The 19,197-nt window shown below is 43.0% G+C and overlaps 1 protein-coding gene across 1 annotated transcript in view; it reads right to left on the reverse strand.

Moving 5' to 3' along the window:
• The window catches only part of SYNE1 (spectrin repeat containing nuclear envelope protein 1), a 503,588-nt gene that overhangs the window by 435,645 nt on the left and 48,746 nt on the right, over positions 1-19,197 (reverse strand). Inside the window, 1 exon segment of the mRNA XM_083176202.1 lies at positions 17,521-17,804. Within this exon segment, the coding sequence (XP_083032328.1) occupies positions 17,521-17,587 (67 nt within the window). The 5' untranslated portion in view covers positions 17,588-17,804.

The raw sequence follows: 19,197 nt of genomic DNA on the forward strand, positions 1-19,197 counted from the left end.
ATAATAATAATAATAATATATCTATATATATACAGGTTGAGTATCCCTTATTCAAAATGCTCGGGACCAGGAGAATTTTGGATAACTGATTATTCCGTGTTTCGGAATATTTTAATATTTCAATGATGTATCTTGAGGTATCTTGCATTTATGTTGTACATATACATCAAACACATGAAATGAACACAAATATATTTTATTTTAGCAGCATAAAACAAGGTTTCAAAACATGAAACAAAGTTTGTGTACAATATCAGGCACTGAATTTAAATGCCGAGCAATCATTGTCTTGCACATATATAGTGTCAGTTACATATCATTCCCTCAGTAGTGCTGTTACAGATGTCCACAGTAAGTTTTTAGCAAAAAAATAATTTTTTGTTCACTTTCTGGAATGTATGGTTTTCGGAATAATTTAGATAACGGATATTCGGATACGGGATACTCAACCTGTATATCAAATAACTATATAGCATAGAGCTATATAATACCTATTGCCTTTCAGTAATTTTAGATTATAGCTAACTATAAACTGTTAGCTAATAACGCGAGTTGCGTTCCATCTCTGCGTTCCATATACTGCCCGGACAGATAACACGCACTTTCTGTTGGAAGTCCATCATGCACAGACTACATTGCCCAGCATTCAGTGCACACAGTATCGCCGCCTTAGCATTTCCGCTGGCGTGCGTTCCATTTAGCACTCCAGCTGGACGCTGGTGACCCTGAATATGGACAGATATAATTAAGGTAATCTCCTCTTATTTACTCCTATTTAAATAGCGCTAATCATTGCTGGATAAATGTACCTGGTGTTGCTATATTAGATGCACTCGATACTGCACAGAGTGTGTATAGGTATATATGAATTATTTTAATTACTGCTATGGTAATTAATGGGAATTAACTTCCGGGTCAATGGGGAGCATAAATATCCATGCTGTGGTATGCCTTATTACTCTTGACAAAGGTCCTAGAGGTGGACCGAAACGTCGACCGCACAAATGTCTGCCATGCTGCCTGATTAAAAACATTTTTTACTGCAAGACTGGTGAGGGACTCCTGCTACATACTCGTGTATATATATATATATGCACACACATACATACATATATATATATATATATATATATATATGTATATATATATATATATATATACATACAGGGGTGTCAACAGCAGTGTAGACCCCTGGGCATAGCAATGTATTGGGGCCCCTACCGAACCTCCAGCGGTAGGGGTGGGGGAAGCTTTGATGTCCCGCGGGTGGTAGTGGGTATTATATCAACCGCTCAGCTTGTAGGGCCTGGATCAGTAATTTCCAGTAATTACCCCTTTACTGCACAGATGGTGGGAGATGGGGTGGGAGAAGGAGGCATTGAGCTGAATGAAGGGGTCCCGATCATTACATATGCACGATCGGGACCAGTGAGTGTAGCGGCTCCTTAGCACAGCCCCCTGCCAGCTCTGGGGGGCTCTCCCTGTGTCCCCAACAGCCCTCCTTCACCCCCACAGTGTCCGGCGCAGGCAGGGAGGCTTCCATCTCCCTGCCTGCCGTCGGGGGGGGGGGGTTAAAATTCGCCGCCAGGGGCAGAGAGCCCCTGACGCGTTGAATAGGTCGGACGGGCGGCTGCCCAGCGAATCGCCCTACAGGGAGAATTGGGGCGAAAGTGTAGCGAATCCTGTGATTCGCTGCTGCCCCCGATTCCAACCATTGAATACCTGCCTAAGTCAGACAGAACCTGAAATATCTGACTGGGAAGAGCAATTAACAGGCTTGGATGGGGACCACTGTTTGAAGTCAGATATCTCCGGTTCCCACGGGCCGATTTTAAAAATTCTTGTACCCATGGAAAGAGGAGACCCTCAGCTTTCAGCCTTAGACTCCTGGGGGGGGGGGGGTTCTGGGTACTCAGAAACCCCCCTGCGTGCGCCACTGATCCACTAGTTTAGGGGTCCGGGAACTTTTTGACCTTTTACCCCAAAATATATTTAGATAAGTTGGGATCGTTTGGTCTACAGCAAGTTGGTCGACAAGCATTAGGTCGACATGGGAAAAGGTTGACATGGTTCTAGGCTGACATGGGACAAAATCGACATGGGTCTAGGTTGACATAGGTTTAGGTCGACAGGTCAATAGGTCGACACAATCGTTAGGTTGACAGCGTCTAGGTAGACATGGGGTTTTTCACTGTTTTTAACCGAATGTCGACACAGTCGACATGACACAGTTTCCAGTGCACCGCATCCCCTTGCATCACTCGCTTCACTCGCAAGGCTTCGGGCACGGTGCGTCACTGTGCTCGGCACACTATTTTATTCTCCCACCATGCTCTAATGGATGGTAGGGCATGAACTACCACCTGTCGGCACATGTCGGCTCAAAAAACAGTGAAAAACCCCATGTCAACATTTTACTGTCGACCTAGACACTGTCGACTTAATGCTTGTGTCAACCTAATGACTTGTCAACCTAAACCCATGTCGACCTTGACCCATGTCGTCCTAGAGCTGAGACGACCAACTTGCTGTAGACCCAATGACCGTATCCCATTTAGATACGCTGAAGTTACCCTCTTGATTTGAAAGAAAGGAAATCATATAATTGTAATACACACTACAGCCAGAAATGGCTGATACTGTATATACTGCTAGCAGTGGCAGCTCTTACCCTTGCGGAGGATGGGGGATGCCGAGGTGCGGGGCCCCCTCCTCCACTAGGGAGGAGGGGGGCCTGTAACTTCATACATACATATGCAGTAACTCAGTAACTTCATACATACTGAACATGCACGCTGGCCCAAGCCTCCATGGGCTGCCTTTGCAGCAGCCCCTGGAGACTTAATCAGGTTCCCGAGTCCAGCGCATGCGAAGTGTTGTCCGCGATACTGTGCATGCGCAGAACTCGTTTTTGGGGCTGCCCCACATTTGCGCACAGAGAGGCATCCCAGAGGAAGGGAACGCCTCCTAGTGGGACTGCACTGAGTGACTGGCAGGTCAGACTTCCAATAGGAAGTCAATGCCAGTCACAATGAAGCCAGAGCAGTCTCACAGACTGTATTTTGCTTCATAGGCAGAGAACAGTGGCGGGTTTTACCTGGGGGGGGGGGCTGCAGCCCTGCAGCCCATAGGTAAAAACCGCCACTGCCTCCTAGTACGGTACACAACCTGGCAGCCATTGATGATGATGATGATGATGATTACTATGTATGGCTGCATGTGGTACAAAATTTGTACCACATGTTGTCCATTACCCCCAGGAATTTCATTTTTACCCCATTTGGTGTAATTTACCCCTTTTCCCTGACCACTGACAATTTTTTTCGATTCCGATGCATTGCTGCGACGGATCGCATAAAAAGTAGCACATCACATGTCGTTTACCTGCGATTGTGATGTGAGGCACGTTCCCCTGCGCCTTGCAGTCGCAGATCGTACGTGACGTGAATATTTGTTGCAGCCCATAGCCCCTACTAGTATCGCTTAAGATACATTGTATGCAAAAGGATCCCATACAATGTATCTATAGATTGTAAGCTTGCAGCAGGTCCCTCCTACCTCCAAGTCTGTCTGTTGTTACCCAGTTTGTTCTATCACTGTCTACTATTGTAAAGCGCAACGGAATCTGCTGCGTTATATAAGAAACTGTAAATAATAATAATACAAATAAATAATGTATCTTATGAGATCCTGTCCCCCGGGAGCTGCCAGGTGAGATTCGCAGGCATTCCCAACCACGGTCCTCAAGGCACACCAACAGTACAGGTTTTAGTGATATCCAGGCTTGAGCACAGGTGACTTAATTAATACCTGAGTGATTCTGATTAATCCATCTGTGCTGAAGCCTGGATATCACTAAAACCTGCACTGTTGGTGTGCCTTGAGGACCGTGGTTGGGAATGCCTGGTTTATAGAATACTGCAGTGCCTCCTTGAAAGATAACCATTTGAATTGTTATTTTTGTTGTATACTTATAAAAACGCAAAGCAGCAAATAATCTTTTATCAGTCTCTCACTTGAGAAGCCTTGAAATATTTTGAAGGCATTTAAACAGCTTAACAGCATTAATATATATATTTATGTACTATACATGTGAACACTTGATTTGTTGACAGGCTGTTATTTACTTATTAGGCTTGTCTATGAAGATTTATTGATCAAAAGCAAATATGCATTAACACATTCAAAAGACATGTGTGGCTGATGAAATATGGATTAATGACAAACCACACATAGCTTTAGTGATCCTGCATTATGGTAATCTATCTTTTCATGCATAGTTTCAGTCAGATTTTTATAATGTGTTTGGGCAACTAACCTTTTGAGCTAATGCTGCAGCCAGCAGGATTTGTACAGCACCCCCACCGGCTGCGTCTCTAGTCCGTCCCTTACGTACGGAGTCTCACCATTGCCAATATTAGTCACACAATTAAACTTCTAAGCTTCTATGGCTGCTCAGATCCATCATAACTAAAGGGGTGTACACGGCAGGCATAACAAGATATTTTGACTAAGCTGATTTTGGCTAAGGCCATGGGTGTTTTTGACTAAGAACAAACGGAAGCAAAGAAGAAGCAAGTAACTACAGACCAGTGAGCCTTACATCAGTAGTGGGGAAATTAATGGAAACACTATTAAAAGAAAGAATAGTGAAATATCTTATATTAAACAACTTACAGGATCCAAAACAGCATGGTTTTACTGCAGGGAGATCATGCCAAACAAATCTTATTGACTTTTTTTACTCCGTGACACAAATACTAGATGAAGGGGGGGCCGTAGATGTGGCATATCTAGACTTTAGTAAGGCATTTGACACTGTCCCACATCTCAGGCTGCTAAATAAACTTGAAAGTGTGGGATTGGATTATAAAACAATTAAATGGATAAGAACCTGGTTGCAGGATAGGAAACAGACAGTTGTAGTAAATGGAGTGCATTCTATGGAGGGACATGTTACCAGTGGAATACCCCAGGGATCTGTACTTGGACCAGTGCTCTTTAATATCTTTGTTAGTGACATTGCAAATGGTATTGAAGGGAAAGTATGCCCTTTTACAGATGACACAAAGATATGCAACAGAGTAGACCAGGAGGGGTAAATCAAATAACCGATGATCTAGGTAAACCTGAGAATTGGTCAAGAGCATGGCAACTACAGTTTAATGCTAAAAAATGCCAAATTATGCACTTGGGACTCAAAAACCCAAAGGCTCAATATGGTATCAAGGGTACTATAATGGAAACTACTTAGGACGAAAGAGATCACTATTTCAAGTGACTTAAAGGCAGAAAAGCAATGTAGCAAAGCAATGAGGAAGGCTAGTCAGATGCTTGGTTGCATAGGGAGAGGAATCAGTAGCAGAAAAAAAGACGTAATAATGCCACTTTATAGGTCATTGGTACGGTCTCATCTTGAAAACTGTGTCCAGTTCCGGAGACCATATCTTCAGAAGGATATAAATACATTAGAGAGTGTACAAAGAAGGGCAACTAAAATGGTGCATGGCCTACATCACAAAACTTACCTGGAAAGACTAAAAGATCTTAACATGCATAGTTTGGTGCAGAGAAGGGAAAGGGGGAACATGATAGAAATCTTCAAATATATCAAGGGTTTAAACATAGTACAGGAGGGAAATTTTCTTCAAAGGAAAATAAGTAATAGAACACGTGGACATGCACTGAAACTGGAGGGAGGTAGGTTCAGGGGAAATGTTAGAAAAAATTACTTCACAGAAAGGGTAGTGGATAAGTGGAATAGAGGTGGTAGAGGCTAAGGCAGTAGAACAATTTAAACATGCTTGGGATAGGCATACAATATGAATATCCTTACAAAGAAATAAGGATTAAAAAGGGTTAAGATTACCTGAAGGATAAAAAAGGAGCAGACTAGATGGGCCAAATGGTTCTTATCTGCTATAAAATTCTGAGGGCAGTATTCAATGAGTATAATCGCGATGTGCAGCAAATCCTGTTTAGGATTCGCTGCACAGTCGCCGTGTTCCGGAGGGCTGGAGCCTTCGCTGCCAGCCCTCACTGACACACTATTCAATGCCGCTGGGGCTCGCTGCCCCTGACGGCGAATGTTGACTTTGCAGGGAGCCGGGGGACGGTGGCAGGCAGGGAGATGGAATTCTCCCTGCCTGCCCCAGATTGTATGTGGGCGAGTAGGAGAGCTCCCCTGGACCCAGGCAGTACTAGCTGCCCCCCGGGAGAGCTAGCAGGGGACCTGGTAGGAGCCGCTAACACTGCTCCCGATCGTGCATACGTAATGATCACGAGCAGTGAATATATGAATATCTAATGAGCGGCTCTCGGGTCCCTGCTGGCTGTTATGTGTAAAAAATATATATATTTTTATAAATTAAATATATATTCATGTGCTGTAAGCACATGAATAAAAATAGCATGCCCCTTCACAGAATAAAATTCCTTAATTTTTTTACACCAAATTTAAAAAACAAAAAACATTATTTTAAAAGTTCACATTCCACTTCACCATGAAAAGATGGCGATTGCTACACGGTGACACATGGCGAAAATCACTTAGAGAGGCAAATTCGCCATCTTCTCATTGAATATACTCACGGCGAATCACATTGAAAATCCCATGAAAAAACACAGCGAATTGCGGAGAGTATCAGACGGCGAATTGGCCGTCATTCACTGTTCGCAGACGGTGAAAAGTGCACATTGAATAGGGTGATTCACTTTCTGACACAAAAAATCACCTTCCACAAGGAGTGTGTGCTGGTCATAACAATGCAAATAAGACGAATATTCAGCAAAAAATGCACCCAACGTTAACAGAACTGGCCAGGAGCTGCATGGCCTATTGAGTCAAGATGTATGAGGAAACATCTTTATCCAAGCAGAGGCAGAGGTCACAGTGTTATCGGCTGTGCAAGTGCTGTCTGTGGGTTGGTTGTGCAATAGTGTTCGGCATATGTGTAAGGGGCATTATGTGTGTCATGTGTATAAGGGCATTAATAATGTGCAACATATATTTAATGGGCATTATGTGTGTCATGTGTATAAGGGCATTAATAATGTGCAACATATGTGTAAGGGGCATTATGTGTGTCATTATGTGTATGAAGGGCATTAATAAAGGTTGTCATAATGTGTAAGGGGCATTATGGTTATAAGGACATTAATAATGTGTGTCATGTGTAAGGGGAATTACTGTGTGGTATTATCAGGGGTGCCGAGAGAAAGGGGGTAGGGGGTACAAATTACCCAGGCCAAAGTCTGATGGAAGGGAACAGTGGGGGCCCCGGGCCCCCTCCCCTGAAGTGACAGCTGCAGCTCTTCTCCTCTGCCCAGCACACACTGCTTTGTGCTGGGTTGCAGTGTGGCCATGGAGGTGCTTAAAATACAATATTTTCTCAGGATTTTTTTCTAAGGGTATAATGTGAATAATGTGAGGAGTAATGTACATAAGGTAAAGTGGTACTACTGTATGATGTAATGTGAATAAGGGACACCATCGCATGATATAATGTGAATAAAGTGGCACTACTGTGTGGCATAATTTGAATTGGGGGTACTATTGTGTGGCCATGCCCCTTCCCAGCAAGAACACACCCCTGTTTGGGCTTCGCACCGAATGTGTGCACTGCTTCTATTTAAAATATTGCGGGTAGGGGCACCAAAATGATGACTGCTATGATGAGGGTTGATGGTGCTGGGAAAGGGGAGCAGGGTCAGCGGCGGAACTAGTGGCGGTGCTAGAGGGCATCAGCCAAAATCTTGCCTAGGGCGTCATTTAGGCTAGGGCCGGCTCTGCTGATGTGAACATTTATATGAAACCCAGATCCAAATCAGCTCAGTAGTTCTCAAGTTTATAGTGAACATACATACACACTAACAATTGTATTAATAGTATAGATAGGTGTGTATGTATATAATATAATTTATTCATATATTCACAGTTTCTTATATAGCACAGTGAGCTTTACAATTGGAAACAGTGATAACATAAAACAACATAAACAGTGAAAAAAAGAAAAACTGGGTAATAACACACATAAAGGTAGGAATCCCCTGCTCGCAAGCTTACAATCTATAGAGTGGTATGAGGCATTGGGGCCAATTTCCCATTGCTGCATCATCAGTTATATTTTCCATGAGTAGTTATGTGAAGCTGTTAGTCAGCTCCTAGTGAACAGCTTGTACACTGTAATATCAACAACTTTTTGTCACAATGCTAAGTAACTGACAGTCCTGCCCATAGCTTTCCTAGCTACACAAATAAAGCCAGCTATGTGTCAGCCCAAGGAATGCACTGATTGTACTTTACATACACAATGGAATGTTTGCATGTTGCACATTCATATAATGTTTCCTGATTTCATTTAGATCACTAACACAGGTGAAACTAAAACTCTGAATATCGTGCAAAGGTAAACTTATTTCAGTAATTCAAATTAAACATATTATATAGACTAATTACATGCAAAGCGAGATATTTCAAGCCTATATTTGTTTTAATTTTTCATGATTATGGCTGACAGTTTATGAAAACCTTGAATACAAAATCTCAGAAAGAAAGTTAAGGCCCCCAAACACTATGCGATTTGGTCCCGATTTCACCTGATTCAGATGGATCAGGCAGTGAAATCGGGCCAAATTGCAGGTCTAGACACCCGGTCCGACCCGATGCGCTGTCCCATGCGCATCGGAATCAGAGTCGGGAGGTCGGACCGGCTGCACATAAGATTTGCTAAATCTTATGTGCAGCCGGGCAGGGGACTCTGTAAGGCGGGCAGGGGTCGCTGCGAGGCAGCTGGTGGGAGACACTGCAAGGAGGGCAGAGGCGGGGACACAGAGGCAGCGGATGCCGACGAGGGTAACGGAGAGTTGGGCAGGGGGAGCCGGAACAGGGAGCTGTCAGTGGCATGCTGCAAGAAAAAAAAAGCCCATGCAACGAATGGGCAGCCTGTGATTGGCTGAGCACTCTCTCAGCCAATTGCTGACTGGCTGAGAGAGCGCTCAGCCAATCACTGGCTGCCCATTCATTGTATGGGCTTTATTTTCTTGCAGCACTGAAAGCTCCTGCTCCGGCTCACCTGCCCTGCCACCTCTGTGTCCCCCGCAGCGTCCCCTGCCCGCTGCCTCTGCCCTACTTGCAGCGTCCTCCACCAGCTGCCTCACAGCATCCCTTGCCCACCACCTCGATGTCCGCCACCCCCCTGCTACCTCCACCTTGCAGCTTCCCGGGAGTTGTATATGATAAATCACATGATTTATCATATGCAAAACTTGGCACATCAAGTGCCTAATCGTGTGTCCCCCTCCCGGGGAGCTGTTGGGGAAATCAGGTCCAACAAGTCGGACTAATGTATGGGGGCCTTTAGAATATTGTGAAAAGGTCCAATATAGCAGGCTCAAAGTGTCACATTCTGATCTGCGAATTATTCCAAAATACCTGCAAAGGGTTCCTGAGCCTTTAAATGGTGCATCTCATTTGGAAACTAAGGTCCCGGAGTCTGGAGGAAGAATGGAGAGGCACACAATCCAAGATGCTTGAAGTCCAGTGTTAATTTGGAGAGTCATCTGCTGGTGTTGGCCCACTGTGCTTTAGTAAGTCTAGAGTCAATGTAGCTGTCTACCACATACCTCCCAACATGACCCTCTCCAGGAGGGACACATTGCTTTGCTCCTGCACTTCCCTCTTAATTGATCATTTCCATCTCCGGGTCTTTCTTACAAATTTACCTGTTCAACACAGGTGATGGTATTAATCATACATTAAGAGGAAAGTCCAGGAGCAGAGCATTGTGTCCCTCCTGGAGAGGGTCATGTTGGGAGGTATGCTACCAGGACATTTTAGAGCACTTTATGCTTCCTTCAGCATGCTGACATCATTTTCCAGCAGTACTTGGCACCTGCTCACACTGTACCAAACCTAGTTCAATGACCGCGGGATTACTGTGCTGGATTGGCCAGCAAACTCGTCTGACCCGAACCCCAAAGAGAATCTTTGGGGCATTGCCAAGAGAGAACAAAGGCTTGAAATATTTCACTTTGCATGTAATAAGTATATATAGTATATTAGTTTCACCTTTTAATTTGGATTACTGAACTAAATAAACTTTTGAACGATATTCTAATTTTTCAAATTTTACCTGTAAATGATCTTTAAAGTTTACGTGACTTCCATTTTTTCAGTTCACTACTTTAACTATGTTCTTTTGTGATATTGTTAGAAGCGGTTTAAAAAAGTCTGTAGTAGTATTTATCACGTGTCTGTACACAGCCCATGTTTTTGTAACAGAATGGCAAATAGTCTTTCTATATGCATTTCAAAGAGGCCATGAGAAGTAGTCTGTACACATACTTGAGACAGCAAATAGACCATGAAGATAAGAGAATGAGTTATGGTGTTATAACATACAGAGGGTACCCTGATCTATACTTCCCAAAGGCCCATATAGACTATACAATTATATTTCCAATCCAGCTGGTTGGACTGAAAATCTGGAAATTTCTGAAAAACAAATTAAAATCAACTATTTACTCACATAAACTCACCATCGGGAATCCTTATGCTTACACTTTATAAACTTTATTAACACTAAAATAAAGACAAAGGCACAAGTGCTGGCGTTTCAAACTTGAATGTAAAATTTATTTTTGACAACTTGCTATTAACTATAAAATGGTGGCGGCACCAAAAAACGGTCAAGGAAGAAAAGTGGGGGTAACATAACCATACCATTCACACACCGCTGGTGATCTCTCTCCTTGCACAACCCACCCGTGCAGATGGTGTGGCCATCTCCCGTGCAGGAGCATGGACTAATGACAGACGATGTCGGGAGAGCGCACCAACTATCTACATACTAACACATCTACTCAAAATGACCGTTCTTTACCGCCGCCGGAAGGAAAATAAATAGGGATGGGAGGGAGGGGATTTTTCAGAAAGAGGCAGATCACCCTACCACATGATCACTCCTAGCCTGCCTACTCCTCCCACAATACCCCTATTGGCTTACCCTATACATTATTTATATAGCCCCTGCTTACTAAAGTGAAAGAATCTCAGAACCCTTCAGAGGTTTATGCTACCTCTGTGCTTATTCAGCCTTCAGTTTTCTAAAGCTGAAAAATGCTTCTGTATAAATGGATTTAACCAATTTGTCTGAATTACATCTTTTTTTCCATGTTTGGGAGCAAACAGTCAATTGTCATTTGCTCAAAACATTTTCAGATTTTCATACCAACCAGCCAGATTGAAAAGATAATCTTAACAGATTCACACTAATATTTAAGTGCTGAAAAGTTTTTTTTGATTTGGCAGTCAGGAGACCCTAACATAAAGGGGGCAGTAATGTAATGGGGGGTGATCGATAATATTGTGCCTAGAGGTGACCTGACCCTTACATTTACACCTGCCTATAGTGTACAAAGAATCACTTCCTTTTTCCTGGTCTTTCCCACCAGCATTTGTTTCTCTCTTCCTTGCATCTGACCCCCCTGGATGCCTCCTACTTTTCTCTGCAGATTTCACCTGTCAAAAAAGTAAAGCCTCCAGCAAACTGCATTTCTATGTGCACCAGAGCCATTTAAGTAACATGTGCCCTCAATCTTATAATTTATTTAATCCATAAAGACTAAATCAAGCTGTAAAATATAGGGGTGTATTCAATGCTGTGAGGGCGAGCTCTGACAGCGAGCAACCATGATAGCTCGCCATCAGAGTATTCAACTGCCCCCCCTTCACTCGCCGTTTCCATCTCGCTGGTTCTTTTTAGCGGGGTGAAAACGGCAAGTGTGCCTATTAAAACGGCCGGGCTTGCCACAAAATGCAGCAAGCTCACTGCATTTGCGGCAAACCTTGCCGTTTAGATTTTTGCAAAACATTGAATACGGCGAGGAGGGTTGTATGGCGAGGAGGGCTTTTTCTCACCAAAAAAAGCTATCCTCGCCGTACAAACCCCTCTCGCTGTCGCTCGCCACCCGTGTTGAATAAACCTCATAACATAAACCTTTATATAATTGAAGGCAGCGTTACTTAAGTAGCTGATTTTGACATTTGCAGAGCATATACTGTACTAAGGTAAATGTTTATTTCACTTTTCCACATGTGACCTTATTCAGCAGTTAAGGTTTCTTGACAGACCATTGTTTCATACTATTGCAAAGCTGTCCTTTGTTATGCACATTTGTACACTTTGTATATGAGCTCTATTGTGTTTGGATGTGGTGTATCATGATCTTTTACTGCATGGGATGTAGAGGTGACCATAAAAAATGTATGGTTCCCATACATTAGGGCGATATTGCATACAATCCTTTGATTACAACCACATCTTGCGATAAATCGAAGGATTGAATGCAAAGGCCTGCCGGTCAAATGCCGCGCTGTTTGATATTATTTGCTGCACATAATATTTATCAAATTGCATGAGCGATCGCATGTGGTTTTTAACCACATGAGCTTGTAATGCGATCATCAGCCGGCAGGAGCATTGGCGGCGGATTCGGGGAGCAGGCGACAGGAGTGCTGATGGTGGGCGGCAGTGCAGTGCTGTGCAGGAGGGCTGGTGTCCGGCACTGGTCATCGGCGGCAGCAGAATTTGAAAAAACTATTTAAAACACTGGGCGGCCCACTTGCCTGAAGAATAATGCACAACCTGCACTTTGCGTTTCTAGAATGGTGAAGGGGCTTTTTTGGGGGAGGGTGATAAAAGCTTGTAGAGAGATTAAGCTGAGAGATATCTCTCTGCACATGTTACAATCTACCCCAACTTCAGTGCACATGGTTCTTCCCATTTTGAGAACAAATTTGGTGTGCAATCAGGTCTGAATAAGGCCCATTCAAACCATTTAGTTTTTAGTTGTCACTTTACATGCTGTGTTTCAGAAATGACCGGAGCTGATTCGTTGGTATTTATCTATCTCCATTTTATTTCTCCCTATGGCCCAGATGTATCAAGCTTCAATTAGTGATAAAATGGAGAGTGATAAAGAGCCAGCCAATCAGCTACTACCTGTCATGTTACTGGCTGGGTTTGAAAAATACCAGGTAGAAGCTGATTGGCTGGTTGTTTATCACTCTACTTTATCACTTTTTGAAGCTTCATGCATCTGGCCCTAATGCGTTGATAAGTCGCTCTCCAACTAGAGTTCTCCAGATTGAGCACTATACTGTACTGCATATTGGTCTGTATTTTATAGTGACTGATACAATACTTTCATGTGTAAAATGAAAAAAAAAAAAAAGATAAACTGAAACTACATATTTTTTATAAAGGCTCAATTTGCTCCCCAGTTTTTTTATGTATCAAACTGTCCAAGACTTTTAAAAAAAAAACTATAATTATTTGATGTTTGGTTATGCTTCTTTTCATGTATATTGCCAAAATTGATACGCAGCACATTTGGGGGCCTATTAATAATGCACTGGGAATGCACTGATAGATTACCCCGAAATCAGTGTAGGTTTCAGGGCTACTAAATATGTCCTTTGGTGGCTCAAGGTGTTATATTTGCCCCAAGTGATAAACAGTGACCGTAACACAGCACTTTGGCTTTTGAACAAGTTTATATGGAATCAATGACTTTACTGAAGCTAAGTTTGAAATACATTAATAATAAATTAAATTGCTATAAGACAGGTGAGCATGGCAATAGTTTGACACTCTGTATTATAGAGTTTGGCTGGGTAGCAGGAGTTTCTGTATTGCAGTAGTTATTGCTGTATTTTAGCATTGCCAAGATTTATAGTGGAATGTGCATGTCTAACTATAAGACTGTGGTGTTGAATTATGAATGAAGGGATGAACTGCAGTGCAGATGCCTTTTATTTCACTCACAACTACACTGGTGAAAGCTGTCAATATTTTGACTGTACAAACTAACTAAACTATTAACTAGTTAACCCCTTCAGTGGTGGGTTTTTTTGGGGAGCGCTCCCCACTGGGCAAGTTTTTATGGGGAGCGCTCCCTTAAAAAAAAAACACCACTGTGTCCCCAGGTCCGGGCAGCGCCGCTGCACTGTCAATCAGCGGCTGCCCGGACATGCACCCCCCACGCCACGTCCCTGTCCCCAGCAGCCGGCTTGTCATAAGCCGGCGCCGGGGACTTCAATAAGAAACCCGGAGGGGAGGGGGGAGGAGGAGGGAGGAGGCAGCGCCGCAGAGGGGAGGGAGCCGGGCAGCGCAAAGCTGCCTGAGATCAGTGAGTGAACTCAGCAGCGCTGCCTGGCTCCAAACAGTGGCAATCCCGAGAATTTTCTGGGCTTGCCAGACTGGGCACTGAGGCACAGCCCGGAAAATTCTCGGGATTGCCACTGAAGGGGTTAAAGCTGGTCAAAATGACAGACACCAGGGCTATAAAGGGGGCAACTATCCATATTTACCATGTACTTGTCCTAAATTGTCTTGTACTGTAATTCATTGTCTGTTTTTGCTCATTTGGGTATTTGTCAGGTGCTCATTTGGGTATTGTTAGGTGCTGTGGAACCTTTGTTGCGCCATATAAATTAACAGTAATAATTAACAATAATAATAATATTAATAAAATATCAGGTGGATTGTCTGCCCTTCAAAAACTCTGTTTCAAATTTAACAGTAAAAGTCACTGTATATCCATAATTATAATGTGCTCAAAGATATGCTCCTGATTCTGGTATTATTTTGCAGATTTATTTTTAATAATGCAAAGTGGTTATAGTCCTGCTGTGTATTAATACGGCTGCGTTATGCCTGTGTCTGGTATAGCACGGCTGTGTCTTTCACCAATAAGTGTTATGCAATAAGTAACATACACACAGCTCCCAGAATCAGAATGCTGATCCTGGAAGCTGTGTGGATGTTACTTATTGCGTCTTGACAAAGGCTGTGAACGGCCAAAACATTGACTGGGACTTTGGTCCTCTTATGTTTGGTGATGTATAAATGTATTTTCTTCACTTAATGGTGAGTGCCCTGAATGGCCCTGCTTTGATATATATTTGATATGTCTTTACAATGAAAAATCGCATCGCATGCCTTAAGTAGTGGCAAGCGATGAAAAAATCGGGTGACCAGATAATACACAAGTACCGTAATTCCTAGTGATGCAGCTCATAAAAAGCACGGATTTGTAGGTGTATCCTGATGACTCAATCACTGTCACCTGCCATTGATGTGCACAGTCCAAAGTACTGCATGAGCTGCATCACTAGGAATAACTAGGAATTTTAAAGACTGGTCGGTGTACTGCGAGTTGGAAAAGGTTGAAAATCATAGATCTAGATAAGGTTTGACCTTGTGGTGGGAATTCCATTGCCAGTGAGTATCTTACCCAGCTGAACTTGCAGACACCCTTCGCAATTTGCAGTGGCATGATATCACTCAAAGGTTTGCTACCCCAGAGTTCAGTGAGCACTTTTGGGCAAATAGAGGTGTTAATCTGCTGGGTAAAGGACACTTAAATTCCCAACTGTGTTGCACTGAGTAGCACAAGCAAAATGATCCAGCTGGAAGCAAAAATACTCACCGAACACTATTCCTGGAATTTCCGTGAGAGTCACAAATTGAGGGTGTTCTCCTGGCTCTCCAAATAGAACAGAACTCACATGCCACCCATGAACCACAATGCCACAAACTGTGGGCAGGGGGTCTTAGCAGCAAAATGTACCATACCCCAAATTCAATAAAAAGTGCAAAAATATCACAAAAGATTAAGGTTTATGACAGTTCCCAGAATCTCATATTATTGAAAACTGTAGAGAGATGGCAAGCTTGCAGTTAATGCAAGAAAATCTAATCATATTTGTGAGATAGAACACTTTCAGCGATATAAAATTCCTAATGCACAATTGAAAGTCTCTTTGGAAGCATAGCTTTCTGCCAAAGAGGTTATATTAAATACTTACTGACAATGTGCTCCCACACAAACACTTCTGCTATAGTTAGCAGAGCAGGTTTTGCACAATGCACCCCTACCGGGATATAAATCCAAGACTATTTCTATTTACACTGCGATCCATGTTTAATATAACTCTGATGTAATGGAGGAAGATAAGACTTCGGGCGGTATTCAATGACTTTTATCGCCAGTCACGGAGATACTGTTTTTAGATTCGCCATCAATTCGCCGGCTTTGTTGCGGCGATTCGCCATGCATGGGGATTCGCTGGGACTCGCCAAATCACCCTATTCAACGTGGCTGAGATTCGCCGCCCCTAACGGCGAATCTCAGCCAATCCGGCGTATCCCTAAACAGCTCCATTACTGTAGTCAGTGTTTAAGAAATTGCAGTGAAATGCAAAAAAAATGCAAATTACCCTGAAAAAACGATTCCAATACAGCAGACTGCAAAAGCTGTGTAATCTCCTCAAAGGCCAAACGAAGGAGTGAGGTGGGGAGGAGATTCATGGGTAATTGAGGTGAATCATGGGTAATAACAATGCATTGTGGGAGAAAAAAAATACCAGAAAAAATTAAATATATATTTATATAGCACTTCTACAACCATAAAATCACACAAGGGCAGCAAATAATATTAGATTACACTTGCAGAGTTAAATTGAACACTTAAAACCAATTATTTCAGAAGTTCATATAAAAGTTCACCATAAAAAGATGACGAGGGAAACTCGGTGAAGAACGGCGATAAGAATCAAGAAATAGATTCGCCAACTTCTCATTGAATACACTATTGGCGAATCATGGCAAATCCCGGCGAATCCCAATGAAAAATCCTATTGACAAAGCCCGGCGATTTGCAGCGAATAACATATGGCGAATTGTCCTTCATTCGCCGGTCGCCATCGGCGAATATAGCTCATTGAATAGGGTGATTCGCTTTTGGAGCTCCAAAAATCGCAGCCACACACACGAAAAAATCACAGATTCGCCATAAAACTTGGTGAATCTGCCTCATTGAATACCGCCCTTCATCTTAAGGATGCAACATTTTAAATCTAGGCCTATTTATGTTTATGTTGTGTGAATAAATCATTGAGCTTATACGGTATGCTATTGGATTTAAGCCCCATTGTGATGGTGGGGTTCTGCGAATGAGCATATTTGCGCATGTGGAGACCCAGGGAGCGAATGGCTTCGGTGAGTTTCACACTCGCCGAGCTGTTCGCTCCAAAGGGGGCAGGGATGGATACCGGGACGGAGCAAGGGAACACCGAGCCATTTATGGGCCTTCTCCTAGGAATGCAGGAGGGCCAATGCGTGCTCAGGGCGGGCACTAACGTAAAGTGGCTCTGACGGAAATAAGTCAGAAGGGGAGAGAAATCATTCGACGTTCTGCGACCATCGAATTATTTCACTCAGCTTTGGCTGCATGCGTATGTATGCATGTCACCTATTTACTGTTTTATCTTGTGAGATGCCTGTGAAATAAAATTCATTATGCAAGAAAGAATAATCTTGCAGAGTAATAAACCTAACGTATATAACACAAAAATTCATTAGTATTCCGGCAGTGTTGACAACGTCTTCATACAACGTTTCTCAATGTTCAAAAGAGGAAACGTCAGAATTCAGCGTGGGTAGAACGGCTTACCTTGCAACCTTTGCATTACATTTGCAATGTCTCTTGTGTTTCTAGTAACTAGCCGAGAGGTAGCCATGTTGTCTCTGCTGGGGATCTTTTGCTGATGGAATGTTCACACCAAGTTTAGGATGTTAGAGAATATTTTGTACAGCTCCTCTACAGCATCATCTCGGGTGCTGATGGCTGAGTCACTGCTGTCTGGCACCCAAACAAAAGCAGTCCTGTCACGATGTCTGTGCCCGTTTTAATTTCTTCTTACGGGTCCTGTCCTTCTCACTGAAGGCTTAAGCTGCCTGGAAAGATAGAGAGGCAGGATTTAGAAGAGACTCGCATGGTTTCATGTGATGCTAAAACCTGTAATCTCATTAGCATTCTGACAAAGATTGGCAGCGGAGGATATATAATATAGCGTGTGCCAAGCAGACAATTATTGTTGAAAGCACATTTACTGCGGCAGTTGTGTATTGAGTGAAATATCCATAAACAAACATTCTACTGTGCGCACCTTCCATCAGTACTTTTCATACTAAGGAATTGAATGCTATGTGGAATATACATAGAAGCAGATTAAAACACTTAAAGGCTGTTAAATTTAAAGTTCCTTGGCCCATAACCTAACCAGAAACTTAAATAAGAAGAAATGTTATATATTTATATACATAGGCCCTTATTCTGTTCCGTTCACACGGACCAGAATCTTTACCAAGGCATCGATGGTGGGCGTGGAGTTGCACCGAAGTGTGCAGGCGGGGGGTGGACAGGAGTGGTGAGCCAGCCCATTTGCATATGGGAACGCCCAGTGTTTTACAGGCGTTCCCATGAGAATGCTGGGAATTCTCATGCTAATGGACCGATGACGCGGGTGCGGGGGGAGGGCAGCTGTCATCAACGGATGTCAGCGGCCCGCCCACTTCCTCCACAGTCACTTTTATATGCGCGTGCTTTTGCCATCATTCTATGGTCGACGACTATCGAATGATGTGGAAGAATCCCCCAAGGCTGCGAATGGATGTTTCTGTGTAATATCCATTCGCAGGCCCTGCAAGCAAATTACCCTTGGGAATGGGTGGCAGCCATGCCACCATTCGCAAGGTGGGGTTTGGTGGTCTGGCAAGGCTGCGAATCAGCCAGAATGACAACATAGTCTACTACAAGGCAAGTTTGTTGTATATTAGCTGAAGTATAAAAGTATATAAATAAGGATAGATTACACATATGCACTTATTTGGTTCATTCAATGATATTTATATTCTATTAAAGTCTTATACATTTGCATTAGAAAAGTTTAAATGCAGATTTATACAGAGCCTAAAGCTGGGTACACACTGGGCCTTATTCAGGTTTGATCACATAAGCGATCCAACTCACAGTTTCTGATAATAGGGAAACTTCTTACACTCAGGACCCCTTCTACACATATGCAGGATGCGTCCTGTGATCGTATCGCTGTATTGTGAACTCTGCCTGGAGATGTGATAAATGATGGCAGTAAAATACACATTAGGGGCTTCATTCTGGTTCACTCGCAAAAGCAAATTCTCTCTCTAATGGACAAAACATGTGCACTGCAGGTGGGGAAATTGTAACATGTGCAAAGAGAGAGTTAGATTTGGGTGGGATTTGTACTTCAAACTGATATCTATATTGCAGTGTAAAAATAAAGCAGCCAGTATTTACTCTGCACAG

This window comes from Crinia signifera, chromosome 3, assembly GCF_055691185.1.
Source record: "Crinia signifera chromosome 3, ASM5569118v1, whole genome shotgun sequence".
Classification (NCBI taxonomy): Eukaryota; Metazoa; Chordata; class Amphibia; order Anura; family Myobatrachidae; genus Crinia; species Crinia signifera.